General features: G+C 41.7%; 1 protein-coding gene across 1 annotated transcript in view; it reads right to left on the bottom strand.

Annotated features, from left to right (window-relative positions):
• COIL (coilin) overlaps positions 1-16,863 on the bottom strand; it is a 410,595-nt gene that overhangs the window by 260,610 nt on the left and 133,122 nt on the right. Inside the window, exon 4 of the mRNA XM_044068096.1 lies at positions 4,878-4,925. Coding sequence (XP_043924031.1) covers positions 4,878-4,925 — 48 coding nt within the window. The remainder of the gene's footprint in view (positions 1-4,877; positions 4,926-16,863) is intronic.

Genomic DNA, 16,863 nt, shown 5'->3' with positions numbered 1-16,863 from the left:
AGGAGTAGAAACCTTTTTTCTGTGGAGGTCTCAGGTACATCATTCCTTTCAGAAACTGTTCTACTAAAAATAGACAAGAAAACTGCAGGATCCATAAGTGCACATGCTGAAATGTCAGCAAGATGTACCTTGACAGAGGAGTAGAAAAAGGACAGAAGCTAGTAACTCACATAATTATTTTAGCACCAGTGGTACAGAATACCAAACAAAGCTCTGATCATTGTCTAGGCACAAATCAGAACATCTCTTCCACTTGCCAATATAAGATTTTCAAGTAGCAGGTTTTCTTGCCTCCTTTAGTACCTGCTGTATGTCATTTGAAGAGAGGTGTTGAAAACGAATTAGACTTTAATAATACAGGCAGTTAAAGATGTTTAAGAATGGGGTACATCAAACTCTACCTGTCTTGTTTAAGTCCAGTTTGTACGGAAGCTTGTGGTAACTGCCCTAAGCAATTTCCTTAAGAAGAGAGGACCAATGTTGCTTTGGCCAAAAGGGGAAGGGGGAGGGAATCACCACAAGTAGTTTTGGACAATCCTTCTGAAACTTCAGAATTACCCTGGACATCAGTGGAAACGGTAGAAATTCATGAAGGAACATTCACATCAATGGAAATGAACAGGCATCAGTTTTCAAGGCTTGTTTAGAAGGAATCGTGGAGCAGAACCTGTTCAGTTGTCTGTTTTGAAAGGAGAAAAACAGATCACTTCTTGATCAACCCCTGGAAAACCCCTTCATTCAATTTTGATTTGTGAGGGTCGGTCCTGATCTTGCTGAGCTTCTCAGCCACCTCCCAAGCAATAACAGCTAGCCTGCAGAGAGGCTACAACTTTGTGCTACTTTGCTTGTTAATGTATCACATCATTGTGGTGGTGTTGGTAATCACATACGAGAAGTTAACAATCCAACCCCCCCAAGACTCTCAACTAAACTTCCCCTACATTTTTAAACAGTGTAACTATGTTTTTTTAAACTCAACCTAGATCACTGGATGCGTTATCCACAAATTTACTGACCGACTGAATGATATGGCCTTTCTGCACAGAGGAGGTTTGGCCTGAGGGATCTAGGACTATTGAACGAAAGTTCAATAGTCTGAATCCAAATTCACCTAACACACTTTAGCGAAAGCACTTTTAACCAAAAAAGCGCTTTCGCTAAAGTCCCCAAAATATAACACCAAAAATAAAAAACAAAACAACCCAAAAAACATATAGCTAATGTTTACACAGGGGGGCAAAGCCCCCCACACCCCCCTACTTTTATATTCTTACTCTGAGATCACACTACAGTTGGGGAAAAGGGAATATTCCCTCATCCTCACTGTACTACGATCTCAGCAACAGCCATTCCCCACTGATTTTCCCTATATCTTATACTTCCACAAAAGTTCTTTTTCAGTGAAAAGAGCTTTCACACATGTTATGATCGACTGTTTCACTTTTGGTGAAACTGCCGTTCGAGCATTAGCATGGATCCCGGCCTGAGGGAGGGTACTAGCAAGGTGTAAATGGTCATGAGATTCAGTTGCCCTGGAAAAATCTATGAAAAAGACATCTAATATGCTAAACCAAAGCATCAAAAACCAGTCCTTAGTTTTTCAGAAGTCAGGTAGATCCTTTGCCCTGTGAGCAGGGCCGGTGTTAGCATTTTGGGGGCCCCCAGCAGATGTCAAGTTGGGGGTCCCCTAGCCACTTCAAGTCTACATCTCACCTTGTCACTGCCACCCTTCCTAAGTTACATTTTAGTTCATACTGCAAACTTTTAGGAGTATTGCATACAGACTGATCTGTAGCTACAATACTGTTATATTACAACAGGCCTGTGAACCATACTATGTTGGACCATCTCACAAAGGGACATTTACAGTTACTAGCATTTAGTTGCAACAATGATACATTGCAATAACTTTCTACACAGGTCTGGATTTAGGTGAAATGGCACCATAGACCAACTGTTTCAGCCCCCCCCCCGTATACAAACATACCCTCCAGTCTTCCCCTGTTTTCCCCGAATCTTGGGCTCCCCATACTATGCACACTACTTTTTTCCTCATTTTCTCTCATTTTGCCTTGCTCTTCAGCTTTTTCAAGAAGCCATAACTCCCTATATGCTCTGAAGTGCATTTTAAAGATTTTTTCTTTTTACACAATTTTTTCAACCAATGATTACTTGAACAGAAATTATGACTGAGGAAAGAAATTGTGTTGCTGTACAGCTTTAGCTTTCCTTGCATCTTTTCAACACATATTTCCTGACCAAGATAGCACAGTAATAACCATTTAGGAATTAAGTCAAATAAGCCAGGGCCCAAGAAGCCATAGGATTATAGATGTTCTGGGATTATTTTAGAGCATTTTCCCAGCCGTTTAATCCAGTGGTGACATAAATAAAAAAAAAAAAACATGAGTAAGAAAAGAACTTCAGTGTTATTTTTTTTTCTTTCAAGAAAGACATAAGTTGTACCCAAGAGTCACTGTTCAAAGATGACAAAATTATAGCAACGATAAACTAACAAACTAGTTGCCCGGATGCACAAGTCTTATCTGGGAACTGCCTGCCTCCCTAACCACACACACACACACACACAAAAAAAAAGACTGCCTAAGCATTGCTCTGGTTTTAGGCTGGGATGAAAGCAAAGGTTCAAATTGCCAATCATGTATTTCAAGTCGCTGCAGACATACATATAACATAAGCATGCCTCCTCACCCCAAACTGTCAAAGGCAGATACTTGTATTCATTCCTGAAGTGTGATTGTGAGGAAAGTGAAACAAATAATGACTGCAGTAATGCATTCTACTTTGTTGTTCCTAGACAGTACCCTACCCCTACACAAGCCATAGTAACCTTCTTTGTACACCTCTGAGGTTGAGGTCTGTGAGAAAAGTAAAAGAAAGTAATGACCACACTTCAAGAATGCATACAAGTAGCTGCCTTTGACAGTCCCCCCCCCCCCCCCCACACACACACATATATAACCTACAGCAGCTTCCTGTACACACACATCCAAGCAGGGCTGGATGCTTGCAGTTGAAGGCAGAGGCCATTATCAGCTTTATCCTAACAGGGTCATATCACAGCCTGTTCAGTTAAAGAGCATAACCAGAAAATTAATACATTTTTCTCCTCACTTTTCCCAACCAGCAACAGCAATTGTTGGGCCCCAACAAAATCAAGCATGATTAAGTCAGCCCCCTGTATCCATTTATATAATCTGGGGAGTGAGCGTCCCCAGATTCTTAGAACATTTAAACACTTAGATCTTCTGTGACATATTTTACACCTCACTTTTAAAATATAATTACGTGTTAGCTACATCTTTTACTTATACCCAGAAAAATGATGCGTGTCCTGGCATTACTGGGTGTGTGCACACAGATAAAAATCACTGATACTTTATATATACACACACACACACACACACACACACACACACACACACACACAAACACTAGGAATACTACTTTTGTACTACTGGTACTGGCACACCAAATCAGTGACTGCTATTTAGCAGTTAAACAGTGGCAGGTGTAAGTCACTTTTATTTACCTCAATGAGGGGTAATGCAAACCTGTCACTGTCCCTGATTTCGTTCCTAATTTTGTTCTGTCCTTCATAAAAAGTTTGATTTGCTTGTGAATCATTCAGGACTAGTGTCAATAAATCTAGACATCAGAGTTTTATACTTTTTGAGCAAAAAAAATGTATGTTTATGCAAAATGTGTTACTCTACTAATTTTTAATTGAATTAGAGTAATATTTAAAACTTGTTCCTGATTTTGAGCCTTTATTCTGGTATTATTGGTATTGTGCTGAACTCTTCAGCAAAGAAGTTGGGAGTTATAGTATCTGCTCTTCAGCCAGTATTTATAAAACTCCCTGTACAAGAAAACCATCCCTAAAGATCAGAAGCATCAGCTGTTAAACTCGAAGGTATGTACGGAGATCAGTCACGCTGGGCTGATTATCTCTCTAGTGCTTACCTTTCCTATGTTCATTACCAGCTTTATTATGCTAGAGTCATAACATAGCCCTGTTCAGGTTAAACAAGCTAATCAGGAAATGAATACATTTTTTTCCTCCTTATTTTTCCCCAATCAGCCACAGCTTTTGTGAGGCCCCCACGCAGTCAAGGATGACTTGGGGGGCTCTTGCAGCCGTGAGTATTGCAGGTACCTAAAGCTGGATACGTCGTTAGTTTTAGTGGAGAGAATGTCCACCTGCAGGGTTTAACTAAGCCAAAGGCACTATGTCAGTGGTAAAATATTTAATGGAATTGTGAAAGCTGTTGCTTGATGAAACATTGTTACTATACCCAGCGATACCTTTGAATTTTAGAGGCGATATAAATAAGAGGCATTACCCACTTAGTTTATTAAATATGCAAGATTCCTGTACTAGCTTTTGCTGGTTTGACAGACAGGTTACAAAATATCAAGACAAGATAACTTGCAGTGGTTGCCCCCCCCCCAAGAACAGGGGGCCCCCAGCGACCACAGGGTTCACTGGTGCCTAAAGCCGGCTATGCCCTTGAGATGATGGAGATCGCACTACTTGCTCCTCTACAGTCTACATAATTGACAGGTAGGGGGCCAAGTAACCAGCAACCACAAACCAAACTAAGGGGACACTTAACTGCTGAACCCATCTGGAAGTTTGAGAATGCCACTACACAAATGTAAGGATGTGCACAGACAGGAATGGGGGAAATCAGCATCTAAATTCTGTTATAGCAATTTCTTTCACACAAACATTTCTAATGTCAGAATGGATTAGAAAAAAATATCAGCCATGAAGTATTCTCAACCACCAGTCAACTAAAAAAAAAATCAAGTTTCATACTCAAAACCAAAGTGCTTCAACATTACAGTACCTTGTATTCAGACAATTCGGGAGTATAGTTGTCCGTCAGCCGTAAAATCTATGAAGGAAAAAGTTTTAATTTAATTTTTATTTTCAAATTGAAAACATTTTTGTTAGCAGTCTGCTGTCCTACACATGTTTGTGCAACAAGCAGTGGCAGTTCAAAGAAAATTCATGAATAATGATGTACCAACCAAGTTTAACCAATGATCTGCCTTTGAACGTTTATCAACTACCAAATCAGATTCATACAGATTAGCGCTGTACACATGTAAGAGTTCCACAATCGGCTTGCAGTTACTGACGAATGACAAATATTCAGCAGATATAAAAATGGAGCTGCTGGTATGTCTGACCTGCTAATTTTCTCAAAAAGAAGCTATGCTGGTTAGTCTGACTACTAGGCCCATCTAAACTGCTGCTTTTTCCGGCCTTAAGAATTTGCACCTGCGTACTTTACTGCTTCAATAATGGCTTAGTTACTCATTCTAACTTCTGTTTATGTCTTCGCACTCACACAAGGACTTATGGGAAATCGGTCAACATTTTACCAGTCTTGAAATATACTCTGCATGATTTTTATCCTCTTGCTCCAGTATTTTGTTACTATCTACTTTATGTTTCTCAGTGAACAAAAGTTCTCAGCCTTTAGCCTTGGGTACATACTCCAGTCTGCTATCAGGAGGGGCCTTACACTGCTGATCTTACACTAATTCAGTTATTTCACTGCGATTCAGACTCCGCTACCAGAACTGCATACAGTCTTCAAAATGCCCCTAACACTGCACATGATAATCTGCAAACTGTAGAATTCAGTGTATTTTCATAAGGTCTTCAAACCCAAATGCTTCTCAACAGTAAATTCAGATTTTGTGGACCAAGAAATCAAAGATTGCAAGACTGAAACTTAAACACTATATTCATATTGCTTCCTGGATATGTCAGATCTATATGGTCTCTCTAAAGCAAACTTCACACTACTCAAGACTGGTGTGGTATCCTTCAAGGCCCCTGAGCCAGTGGAAACCACAACCCAAGCTGCGGAAGCCCTTACAAATGCCTTCTATGAACACCTCCAGGACTGCATGGATCAGGCAATCCCAAATAAAACCAAGACTCTTTCCACAAAGGGCAAACGTCCAGTCTGGTGGACCCCAGCCATTAACAAACTTTACAATAAGAGGAGAAAGCTATTACATGATAGAACAAAATCCATAAAAGGGAAGTCACCCCTGATCATTATTAGTAAAAAAATATGAGCACTCATAAAATCAACTAAGGCCAATTTTGAGAGAAAAACTGCCATGGATTCAAAGGACAATCATAAGGCCTTTTTCAGCTATGTTAGGAACCTGGGTGGAAACTCCCAGATATGCTCAGAATTAGTCCAAAATGATACAAAAATCACTGAACCCACAGACATTGCCAACATACTGGCAGACAGGTTCAGTGCAAACTTCACCCCACTCTCCCCCCCTAAAGGAGAGATAACTATCCCAGCAGAGTGTAGCCTCCCAGACATCTCAAATGCACAGGTGAAAGCTGCTCTCTCTAAAGCTAAAAACACAGCATCAATGGGACCGGATGGTGTCCCCGGCTGTGTGCTACACGAGCTAAATGAGGAATTAAACCCGCACATAAGGATTTGTTTAATCTCAGCCTTACCACAGGATACGTGCCCAAGGAGTGGCGTACGGCAACTGTGGTCCCACTCCACAAAGGCGGTGCCTCTACGGACCCTGGTAATTACCGCCCCATAAGCTTAACAAGTCTAGTCTGCAAAGCTATGGAGAGGATCATAATGGAGCTCACAAACAAAGATATAGGGGACTTGCAGACATTGGACCTGACCCAGTTTGGCTTCGTCAAGGGCAGATCATGCCTTCTGAACTTGGTCGACTTCTTCGAAACAGTCACCAAGGCCATTGATGAGGGAAAGGCAATCCATACAGCCTACCTTGACCTTGCAAAGGCCTTCGACACAATACCCCACTCGGGTATTGTAGAAAAACTTACCAGCTTAAATGTAAACCCATATGTCACAAGATGGGTTGCAAACTGGCTTAAGGACAGAACCCACAGGGTTAGAGTTGCTGGCGCCATGTCAGACTCCAAGCCGGTCACAAGCGGTGTCCCACAGGGCTCGGTCCTTGGCCCCCTATTGTTCGGTATCTACTTCTCAGAAGTACAGGCCAACATGGGAGGACTTTGGCTGACAAAGTTTGCAGACGACTGCAAACTGGGCCATAGTGGAAAGTGCATCGGACACGGATATCCTTCAGAAGGGACTCACGGAAACAGATAGCTGGTGCCAGAGCCATGGCCTGAAGTTAAACGCCAAAAAATGTATAGTCATACCCTTCGGGAAAAACAAGGTAACCCCAAGCTACCATATAGGTGGCAATCCACTAAGCACAGAAGAGGTTATCAGGGACCTGGGGACCCAGGTTGACAGTGGCCTTTCTTTTGACACTCACGTTGCTAAAGTGGTTAGAAAGACCTTCTACATTGCCCACCTGATCATGAAGGATTCACATCCAGATCTAGTGAGGTCATTGTTCCCCTGTACTCTTCACTTATCAGACCAATGATAGAGTACAATGCCCCATTCGGGATGTATCGCACCCGACATCTACAGCAATTGGAGAGACCCCAAAAGTTCCTCACCAAAAGGATAAAGGGACTCCAAAATCTGTCATATGCTGCCAGATTGAAGAAACTCCAGCTCTATTCAGTTGCATACAGTCTGCTCAGAGGTGACATGTGCCTGACATACAAGGCCATGTCCAACCCGGAATTAATGGACATGCTCCACCTCAAAAAATCCAAATCCACCAAAATCACTAGAGCAAGCGACTTAAACCTTAGCACGGATATAAATAGGACGTGCTGGAGGGATAGATTTATCACTCAGACTCCCTATGCTGTGGAATAAAATCCCAGTCCATGTGAGGCAGAGCACCTCGCTGGCTCTGTTCAAGAGAAATCTTGACCTGTGGATGGGAGATCGTAGGTTTATCCCGGGAATCATCTCTGTGTCACTGCTGGACAAAGGCACAACAAACTAATGGGCACAGTATTTTTTCATATAAGGGGTGGCGTAAGCCACAAAAATTTGGGCTAGGCTTATAAATGCCTTAGGGCAGATAGCCTAGTATAAACCTATGAACCTATGGTTCCAAGAAATCTAGGTCAGTGCCCAGTGCAAGGAATAGTACCAGACAAGGATGTTTTGTTAAAAACGCATACAATGATTTACAACACTGCAGGGACAGAAAGGGTATACATGTTTGGGCATACGTAAAACAAAAGTTCAAGACAGACAGCTAACTTGATGACTCAACCCTATCCTAAAGGAAATATAGCTAAAAAAGTAACTGATGAGGAAAGCATACAACAAAAAAAATGACCCAACTTCACCTCAATAAAATTACAGAAGCAATATTTTCTGAAGAATGCAAAGATAATTTACAATCACCTCAAGCTCTATGCACACTAGGGGAAGGGGACACATCCCAAATGCATGACGACTACACACTGTACACACAACCAGATAACACATTAGTGTTAAATTACTATAACAAAACACAATTATGTGAATAAGTCTTGATTCATATTTCTGTGGCAAACGTACACTACAGACTTTTATAGCACTGTTATGCATCAAATATTTTGAAAACTGACAAATTCAAGAGTTAGATGACAGATACTTTTTGGTTACAAAAAAGTCAAACGTCAAATGCTGACAACACTAATGCTGATCAAAAGGTGCTCACTCAACTTCTCCATGACTGATCTATTGTGCAGCAAAAATTGCAATTTCAAAATAAACTGAATAAATAAACCATTCCAATGGTTATTGTTCAGAACAAGAGGCAGAGACCCTGCATGCAGAAGGGAGCACAAACAGATTTTTAAAATCTGCAACACCAGTTTCAAATACTGACCTACATTTCTAAGAGAAGTCACTAACACTGACCTATATCCAATGGTCAATGTGCAGCAGGTCACAGCAGAAGTGTAGTATGTAATGTCAAAGGAATGAAAATCCTTGAGGCTGGAATTATGCCTTAAACATCACCTAGTTGGGAGAATGCTACGAGTGCCATACAGCTTGGGAAGAATTTAGTAGGCCATGTATGGGTAGGAGAAGCTGATGAGCTCTTAAGGGTGGCTGCCATGAATCCCAAATGGCTGAAGAATTTTAAAAATCCTATAGTCTTGATTAGCACACTTAGAAGCAGACACTTCTTTAGGGCTTTTAAAACAGAGATCTTTACTTTTAAAAATGCATGCTTAAAGTAACTCCTCAGTTATGCAACAAATTCTGAATTCTGAATCACTTCTTTAAGGCTGAAGAATCCATTCATAACTAGTCTGGGGACATTGCCAGAATTATTAGCATTCTAATACAAACCCTGATATGCTAGCTAACCTCTTTAAAGACTGCAGACAAGTATTTTTATATAAACGGACATTGATGTTTTATCTCTACTGCACGTGTTAACCAGATAGGTGAACTGGTCTGAGGACTGCCTTCAGCCACAACCTGGGAAAATATGGAGGTCAGCTTACAGAGCACAGACACAGTGATGATACAAGTGCAATCATATTCAATAATATACAGTGTAGACAAATCAGTGAGGAAAAACAATATACAAAAATATACACAATACAGTATACAAAAATGAAACAAGTCACTAACAGTTGTAAACAGTGCTGAACATGCATACCATAACAGGTCTTGGCAACAAAAAATGCAATTTGTGCAAATCATAGAACATTTAAAACACTTTTAAACGTAATATTTCACTGCAAATGGTATAAGAGCATGACTAAATTAGTAGACTGCATCTGAAAATATCGATAGCTTATTAAATGGAATATCTGAAACAATTCTCATCATATTGCTTCTTCACAAATTGAGTTTCTTCTTACAAGTGGTCAGGTCCTCTACTGTCTGAATGTTTGCTTTGTGTTTTTTTTACTGTCTGAATGTTGTCTGCTATACTGAACCAGCATGTTGCAGTAGTTCTGGAGAAGTTTTCAGTTGTACTTTTACATAGAGGCCTAACCAGCATTAAAAATAATTTTTAAATTATTGTCTGCACTTGATAGTTAGTCAGCCTAGGTAGCAAGTAGCAGATCGGACATGGCTAGGACTGGGGACAACTCTGCTTTCTTTACTTACACGACAGTGAGACTATATTGTTTTAGTACTGCGTGTTAAGGATGTGTTAGCATTGTGCTAATTATGGGCAATTCATACTCTGCTTTTGATGGCCAGTTCAGAATAACTTCAAAGTCAGGATGAAATTTATTGGAAACTTCATTTACTGAATTTCCAGGCCTGGTAAAAACCACATCTGCATAAAGAATGTGGTTAAGGGTAGATCCCATGGCAGGTCATTTATAAACTGAAGAGAACAGCAGACCCATCACTGATCCCCCTAATGGATGCCACGAGTGGTCACTGCTGGGCAAACAGTCTTTGTACCAAAGCAAAGTGAGTATGTCTGCATGCATGTGTTAATTACATTTAACTGGGCAGTGCCTTGGCTTGATGGTCATTTTCAGGCATGACCCAGGTCAGAGGCAAATAAAATTATATGATGAAAATTAACTGGGCATGAAGTAGAAAAAAAATTGTATAAACATTCTAAATTAGAAACACTGATGAAATGAGAGTCTGAATGTCTTTTTTTTTTTTTTTTTGCAACTCCTCAATGTAATAGCCGATAAGTCTATAACTGATCATTGCCACTATGCACAGAAAGATGGAGTATGTTAAAATGACAGGAATTAACTTTTAAAGCCACAAGAAGGATATAAAAGACAAAGGTAAGTGAGGCCACAATATACAGAGCTAGGAGACCTAGCAATCAGGAATTCATGGGGGTATGATGATAGGGTAAAAGAGTGCATGGACTGTGTTTAGAACAATGTTAAGTGGTAGGAAAGTACAGTTGTGTACACTTACCATAAATGTAGATGTTTAGAGTGTATTCACTGTTGCATTCATTACATTTGGAGTTATCTGCTTGCAGTAGCCCTCAGTCGGCCTGATTAACAAAGTCTTGGGTCCTGCGTCAGTTGCCGTCGCTTCTTCCATGACGTCAGGTCGTCAGGGGTATAAAACATGCAGCCGACACCATTACATCAGTTATTCTTGCCCCAGATGTCAGATGCCCCCCTAATGGGAAGCAATTAAATCTACAAATACAAAGATATACCTCCAACAAAAAAGCAAATGCACCAAAAAGCTTTTTGAGCATAGTAAGTGAGAGCAGAGGTATAGCCAAAAGAAGAAAGGAGGCTGGAGGGAGGGTAAGCAGGATTGCAACAGTGAATACACTCTAACATGTACATTTATGGTAAGTGTACACAACTGTACTATGTTCTTCGTGTTTCACTGTTGCAGTCATTACATTTGGGTAGATTCACAAAGCTAAGGTTGGGAGGATGAATTTAAATAGAATTAGGACCAGCTATAAGGCCCTGCAAGACTGCAGTGGCAAAGCCAGCTCTGGATTTAGAGAAAAATTGGCAAATGATAATGCTTGGGGAAAGTATCAATCACAAAAAGGTACCAATAGGAGGTGCCGAAATAATCACAGTGCAAAGATGTAGCAGCCACAAACAGATTTATTGCAAAAAATCTGTTGTGGCTGCTACATCTTTGCACGGTGATTATTTCAGCACCTCCTATTGGTACCATTTTGTGACTGATACTTGTTTCCTGGTTAAGGTACCTGATCTTTTTTGTTTTTTTGTTCTGCTTGGGGAAAGTATGTACAGAACTCCAGGTAGCAGCTTCTAGGATGTCCCTAGTAGGGACGCCCCTGAGAAAGGCTGCAGAGGTAGATGCAGCCCTGGTTGAATGTGGTCTGATGCCCTGTGGGATAGGTTTTCCATGGTGCTTATAGCAGAAATGAATGCAGTAGCCTATCCATTTTGAAATGGTTTGTTTTGAAATAGCTTTCCCCTCTATCCCTGCAGCAAATGCCACTAGCAGTTGTTCAGATTTCCTTTGAGGTTTAGTCCTAGCCATGTAGCATCTAAGCTGTCTGTGCACATCTAAAGAGTGCAGTATCTGTTCCCCTTTGTTCTTTGGGTTAGGAAAGAAGGTAGGCAAATGCACTGATTAAGAGCCACACTGGATACCACTTTGAGCATGAAGGAGGTATTGGGTCCTGAGGGACACCCTGTCCGCATGAAAGATGATGAAAGATTCCACTGCCATAAGGGCCTGTAATTCAGATACCCTTCTTGCAGACGTGATTGCTAAAAGGAAAGCTGTTTTCCATAAAAGACATTTTAAGTCTGCAGTAGCAGCTGGCTCAAAAGGAAGAAGAGCGAGTTTCTCCCAGACAAAGTTAAGATCCCAGGCTGGAGTTGGAGCTCTCCTAGGTGGCCTTACATTTTTGGCACCTCTGAGGAACTGCTTGAGCAGTGGGTGAGAGAAGAGGGGAGGCTCTGTGCTATAATGAGCTGAAATGGCTGAGGCATAAATTATCATGGAGGAAAAAGACAAGCCCTTATGAAGCATCTCAGTCAAGTATTGTAGAATCTGAGGTAAACAGGGCACTGCTGCATTCATTCCTTGAGATTGGCTCCAGGCACAAAATCTTTTCCATTTTGCAGCATAAGATTTTTCTAGTATTAGGTCTCCTTGCCTCTAAAATGATATCCATCACTGATTTACTGAGGGATGGTAAAGGAGAGATTAGGTAATTAGCCAGGCTGCTAGGTTCAGGGTTTGCAGCTGAGGGTGCAGAATCTGGTTCTCTTGTTAAGACAACAGGGAAGGAGTCTGGGGCAGGTGCCATGGAGCCAAGCATGACACACTGCGCAATAGTGGGTACCAGTGTTGGCGAGGCCAGTCTGGTGCAATTAAAATCGTCCTTGGCTTATCCTGTTTGATCTTTAGTAGTACCTTGGAGATCAGAGGCAAAAGAGTAAAGGCATAAACTGATAGCTTTTTCCAGCTGAAGGATAGAGCACCTACTTTCCACGCTAGCTTGTGGGGAATCCTTGTGCAAAATTTGTCCAGTTGATGGTTCTGGGGGGAGGTAAACGGGTCTATATCTTGTCTCCCCCATTTGCTTGTCAACATGCTGAAAATCATTGGTTCCAAGTTTGCACTCTTGTGGGTCCATGAGGTTTCTGCTTAGTCAGTCTGCCAGTGTATTTAGTTTTCCTGGCAGGAACTGAGCTTGTAGATTCACTTGGTAGCTCAAGGCTGTGTTCCACAATGCCATGGCTAGTCTGCAGAGGGGGTAAGAATGTGTACCCCCCTGCTTGTTTATGTACCACATGACAGTGGTGTTGTCTGTCTTTACCATTAGTTGTCCTGGAAAAATGTGGTCCTTGAAGGCTGTCAGAGCATTCTGTACAGCTAACATTTCCTTTTGATTTATGTGCAGGTGCATTTGACTTTGGTTCCATTTGCCCTGATTGCACTTCCCTGCCAGGTGGGCCCCCCATGCATAGTCTGATGCGTCTGTTAAGTCTTGGGCGGCAGGGGGTAATGTGAATGGTAGTCCCCTGTTTTGATGGCAGGCCTCTGCCCACCAAAGGAACTCTAGGCATAAGCAAGGTATGATAGGAATCCTTGCTTCTAGATCCTGTGAATGTTGACACCATAGGCTTTTGAGATACCACTGTACTTTCCTCATATGCAGCCTTGCATATGGAATTAGAAGAATGCAGGAGGCCATGAACCCCAAGGCTTGCAGTATTTGCCTTGCAGATAGCTGGGTTTTTGTGGTCACTTTGAAGTAGGTTGTCAAATGAATCTGTTTCTCTGGTGTGAGGAAAGCTGTCTGGGAAGTTGTATTCAAGCTTGCTCCCAGGAATATAATTTGTTGACAGGGTACCAGGTGGGATTTCTTTTCGTTTATGGTGAACCCCAGACAAGTCAATACCCTTGGAATAAAGGCCAGATGATTCAAAAGAATGTCCTGGCTTTGTGCCTGAATTAGACAATCATCCAGGTATGGGTTTATTTAAATATTTCTTTGCCTGCAAAATGCAATGACTGGAGCTAGGCACTTTCTGAATACCCTGGGAGCAGAAGATAAGCCAAAGGGCAGTGCAGAGAACTGATAGTGCATGTAGCCTGCTTTGAAGTGTAGGTATCTTCTGCAAGACTCCCTGAAAGAGATGTGCAGGTATGCTTCTTTTAAGTCTAGTGTTGCCAAACATGCATCTTTGCCTAGCATAGGAAGCAGCTGGTGAAGAGTCGGCATTTTGAATTTTGGAATCACCAGAAAGGTGTATAGAGTAGAAAGGTCCAAGATAGTGCGCCATGTATTGCCTTTTCTGGGTACCAGGAAAAGTCTCTAATAGAAACCTTGTCCCTTTTCCTCTTTTGGTACCAACCGAATAGCCCCCATGCTTAAGAGAGAGAGAGAGTACTTGATTTTGGGCCTCCGCCCACTGATTTGGGGGTAGATCTGGCCACCCGCTTAGTGCTGGTAATGTGTGGAAGTGAAATCTGTATCCTTGGGACACTATTTAAAAGTCATTTGTCCTGCGTAATGAGTTCCCAGTTTCTGGCCTGCAGACCAATCTTTCCAACTAAAAGGAGCATTCAGTTGGGAAGTGCTTGGAAGTATTAAAAGCAAGTCATTGAGATAGCTTTCCATAGGGGGGAGTCTTACTACTCCCTGATTTGGGTGCAGAAATCCCCCACTGCTTAGTCTTGCGTGTCCCTTGGGACTCTGGGGTTTCTGCTGTGTCTGGGTTGGGCTTGAGAAGACCTGGAAGGAGCTGGAAAGGACCAATTTTTAGAGGGCCAGTGCCTACTAAATCTAAGAGGCTGAACTTGTAAGAAATCTTTAACAGTTTGCATAGATTTAGCTTTATCTTCCATATTTTTAAGAACTTCCTCAGCCTTTTTGCCAAACAGGCACTCCTGATTTAAGGGAGCATCCAACAATGTACCTTTAACATGATCAGGCAAAGATTGTTCCTTAAGCCAAGCATGCCTTCTGAGCACAGACCCAGTAGCAGCAGCCCTGCAAGAGGCCTCTAATGAATCAAATCCACAATGCAAAGTATGTTTTCCAACCTGTTCAGCAGAATGCATTAAATCCTGCAATTCTTTATTTTCAGCACAGTCAGGAATTAACATCATTTTTCTGTTTAAGCAATAACGTGTTGATAATACTTTAACATATGAAATTGGCAGTTTAAAGCACTAATGGCCAAGGTTGCATTAGTGTAAACCTTCTTACCCAATCTATCCAGCGCCCTGGAGTCTCTATCAGAGGGGGTAGGATTTTTAGCAGTAGAAGCCTAATGCCCTTGTATCCCTGTGAAATAGTCTCTGGATCCGCAATAGAATTTTTTTAAAAGAACTTGTTTGAATCAGGAACCCTGTAATATCGGTCAGGTTTTCTGGGAGCAGGAGGCAAAGAATCAGGGGCCAAACTAGATTCTGAAAAGGCATCAACAATGTCTAGTACAGGAGGTACAGCTAAAGGCCTGTGCTGAGGCAGGAGTAAGAAATCCCTAAGCCTCTTTTTGGAATCGGAAAAATCCTGGCTTTCCCAGTGGAAATGCTCCCTTCAAGTATGTAAGATCCCACCAAAAGAAAATACCTCTGGAGGGGAAGCAGAGGGAACAGAGTCCTCTGCATCAGAATCCTCATAAGTAGATAAGGGAAAATCCAGATCATCAGAAAAATCAGAATCCTGGTCAGAAGATTCATAAACAATGTCAGTCCTAGGTCTTTTAGAAGGGGGAGGTTGGCTTCCCCTGATTAGAGTTATAAGATCTTCAGCCATTCTTATTTGTTTTTTTAGGAATAGAGGCCTGAGCATGCGACCTGGGCATCGGTTTCTTAGGCATGATTCGAGATTTTGGCCTAAATGAAGGAGGCATCCGTTTAATATGCAAGCCCGTAGGCCTGAATACACCCCCAGAAGCCAGTGCCTGCACAGCAGCTTTGGACCCATCCAAGGTAGAGACATCCGCAGGTTCCACAGTTGAAGCATCTCGCGGCATACCAGACTCCGAATGGGTCTCAGTAGAGGCCTGCGAGTCAGAAGTAGCGGGTATCAGGGGCTGTGAAAGCACCTCACTTAGTACTGGCGCCTCAGCGGCCTGTCTCTGTCTTTATCTTTGTGTTTTTCGAAATCCCGGTAGTCGGATGGCTAACGGACAACATTTCTGGATAATTAAACAGAGAACCAAAATATTTAGAGGTGAAAATATACAGACGATGGATAGAGCGCTGATTAAATAAAGCACAAAACTGACAGCAAGATACGTCGTGGTCAGGGCCTAGGCAAGGAATACAGTACAAATGAAAATCTTTGTGAGGTATTTGCTTTCCACAAGTAATGCAATTATTAACTTTTACTGACATCGGTAAGGAGCAAGAAAAAGTTTCCCCAACGGAGTACTTAGCTTTAGTTGAAGACTTCGGTTCTGAAACTCGAATTGGCCAACCGGCACTTGCGAACTGCTTCTGCTTTGGGCACCGCACGGCAAGAAAGATTGATGTAATGGCATCGGCTGCATGTTTTATACCCCTGACGACCTGACGTCATGGAAGAAAGGACAGCAACTGACGCAGGACCCAAGACTTTGTTAATCAGGCCGACTGAGGGATACTGCAAGCAGATTACCCCAAATGTAATGACTGCAACAGTGAAACACGAAGAACATCTACAGAATAACGGCCAAGCTGATAAGTGATAACCTGTAAGTGGTCATATACGTAAGAAAGTGAAAGTAGCTGTGCAGGTTAGTAGTAATTTATATATGTTTGTAACATATAATGTAAAGTATAAGTAAGGTGCTGAATCAGGACTGCCAAAGCAATGACATGATGAAAGTTTTCATGTGTTCTCAGAGTTAAATCTTAAAGTCTTTAAGGGTGGTATTTGCCCTAATCTCTGAAGAAATTCACTTTGCACAAGTATGACAAATGATTATAACCTCTGATGAGAGGCCACTCTCATAAAACTTGCTTAAGAATAGTG

The sequence above is a fragment of the Protopterus annectens genome, chromosome 4.part0, assembly GCF_019279795.1.
Source record: "Protopterus annectens isolate FY-2018-M chromosome 4.part0, PAN1.0, whole genome shotgun sequence".
NCBI classification, from domain to species: domain Eukaryota; kingdom Metazoa; phylum Chordata; order Ceratodontiformes; family Protopteridae; genus Protopterus; species Protopterus annectens.
The sequence above is the reverse complement of the archived record's forward strand: the minus strand, read 5'-3'. Positions and strand labels throughout refer to the sequence as shown.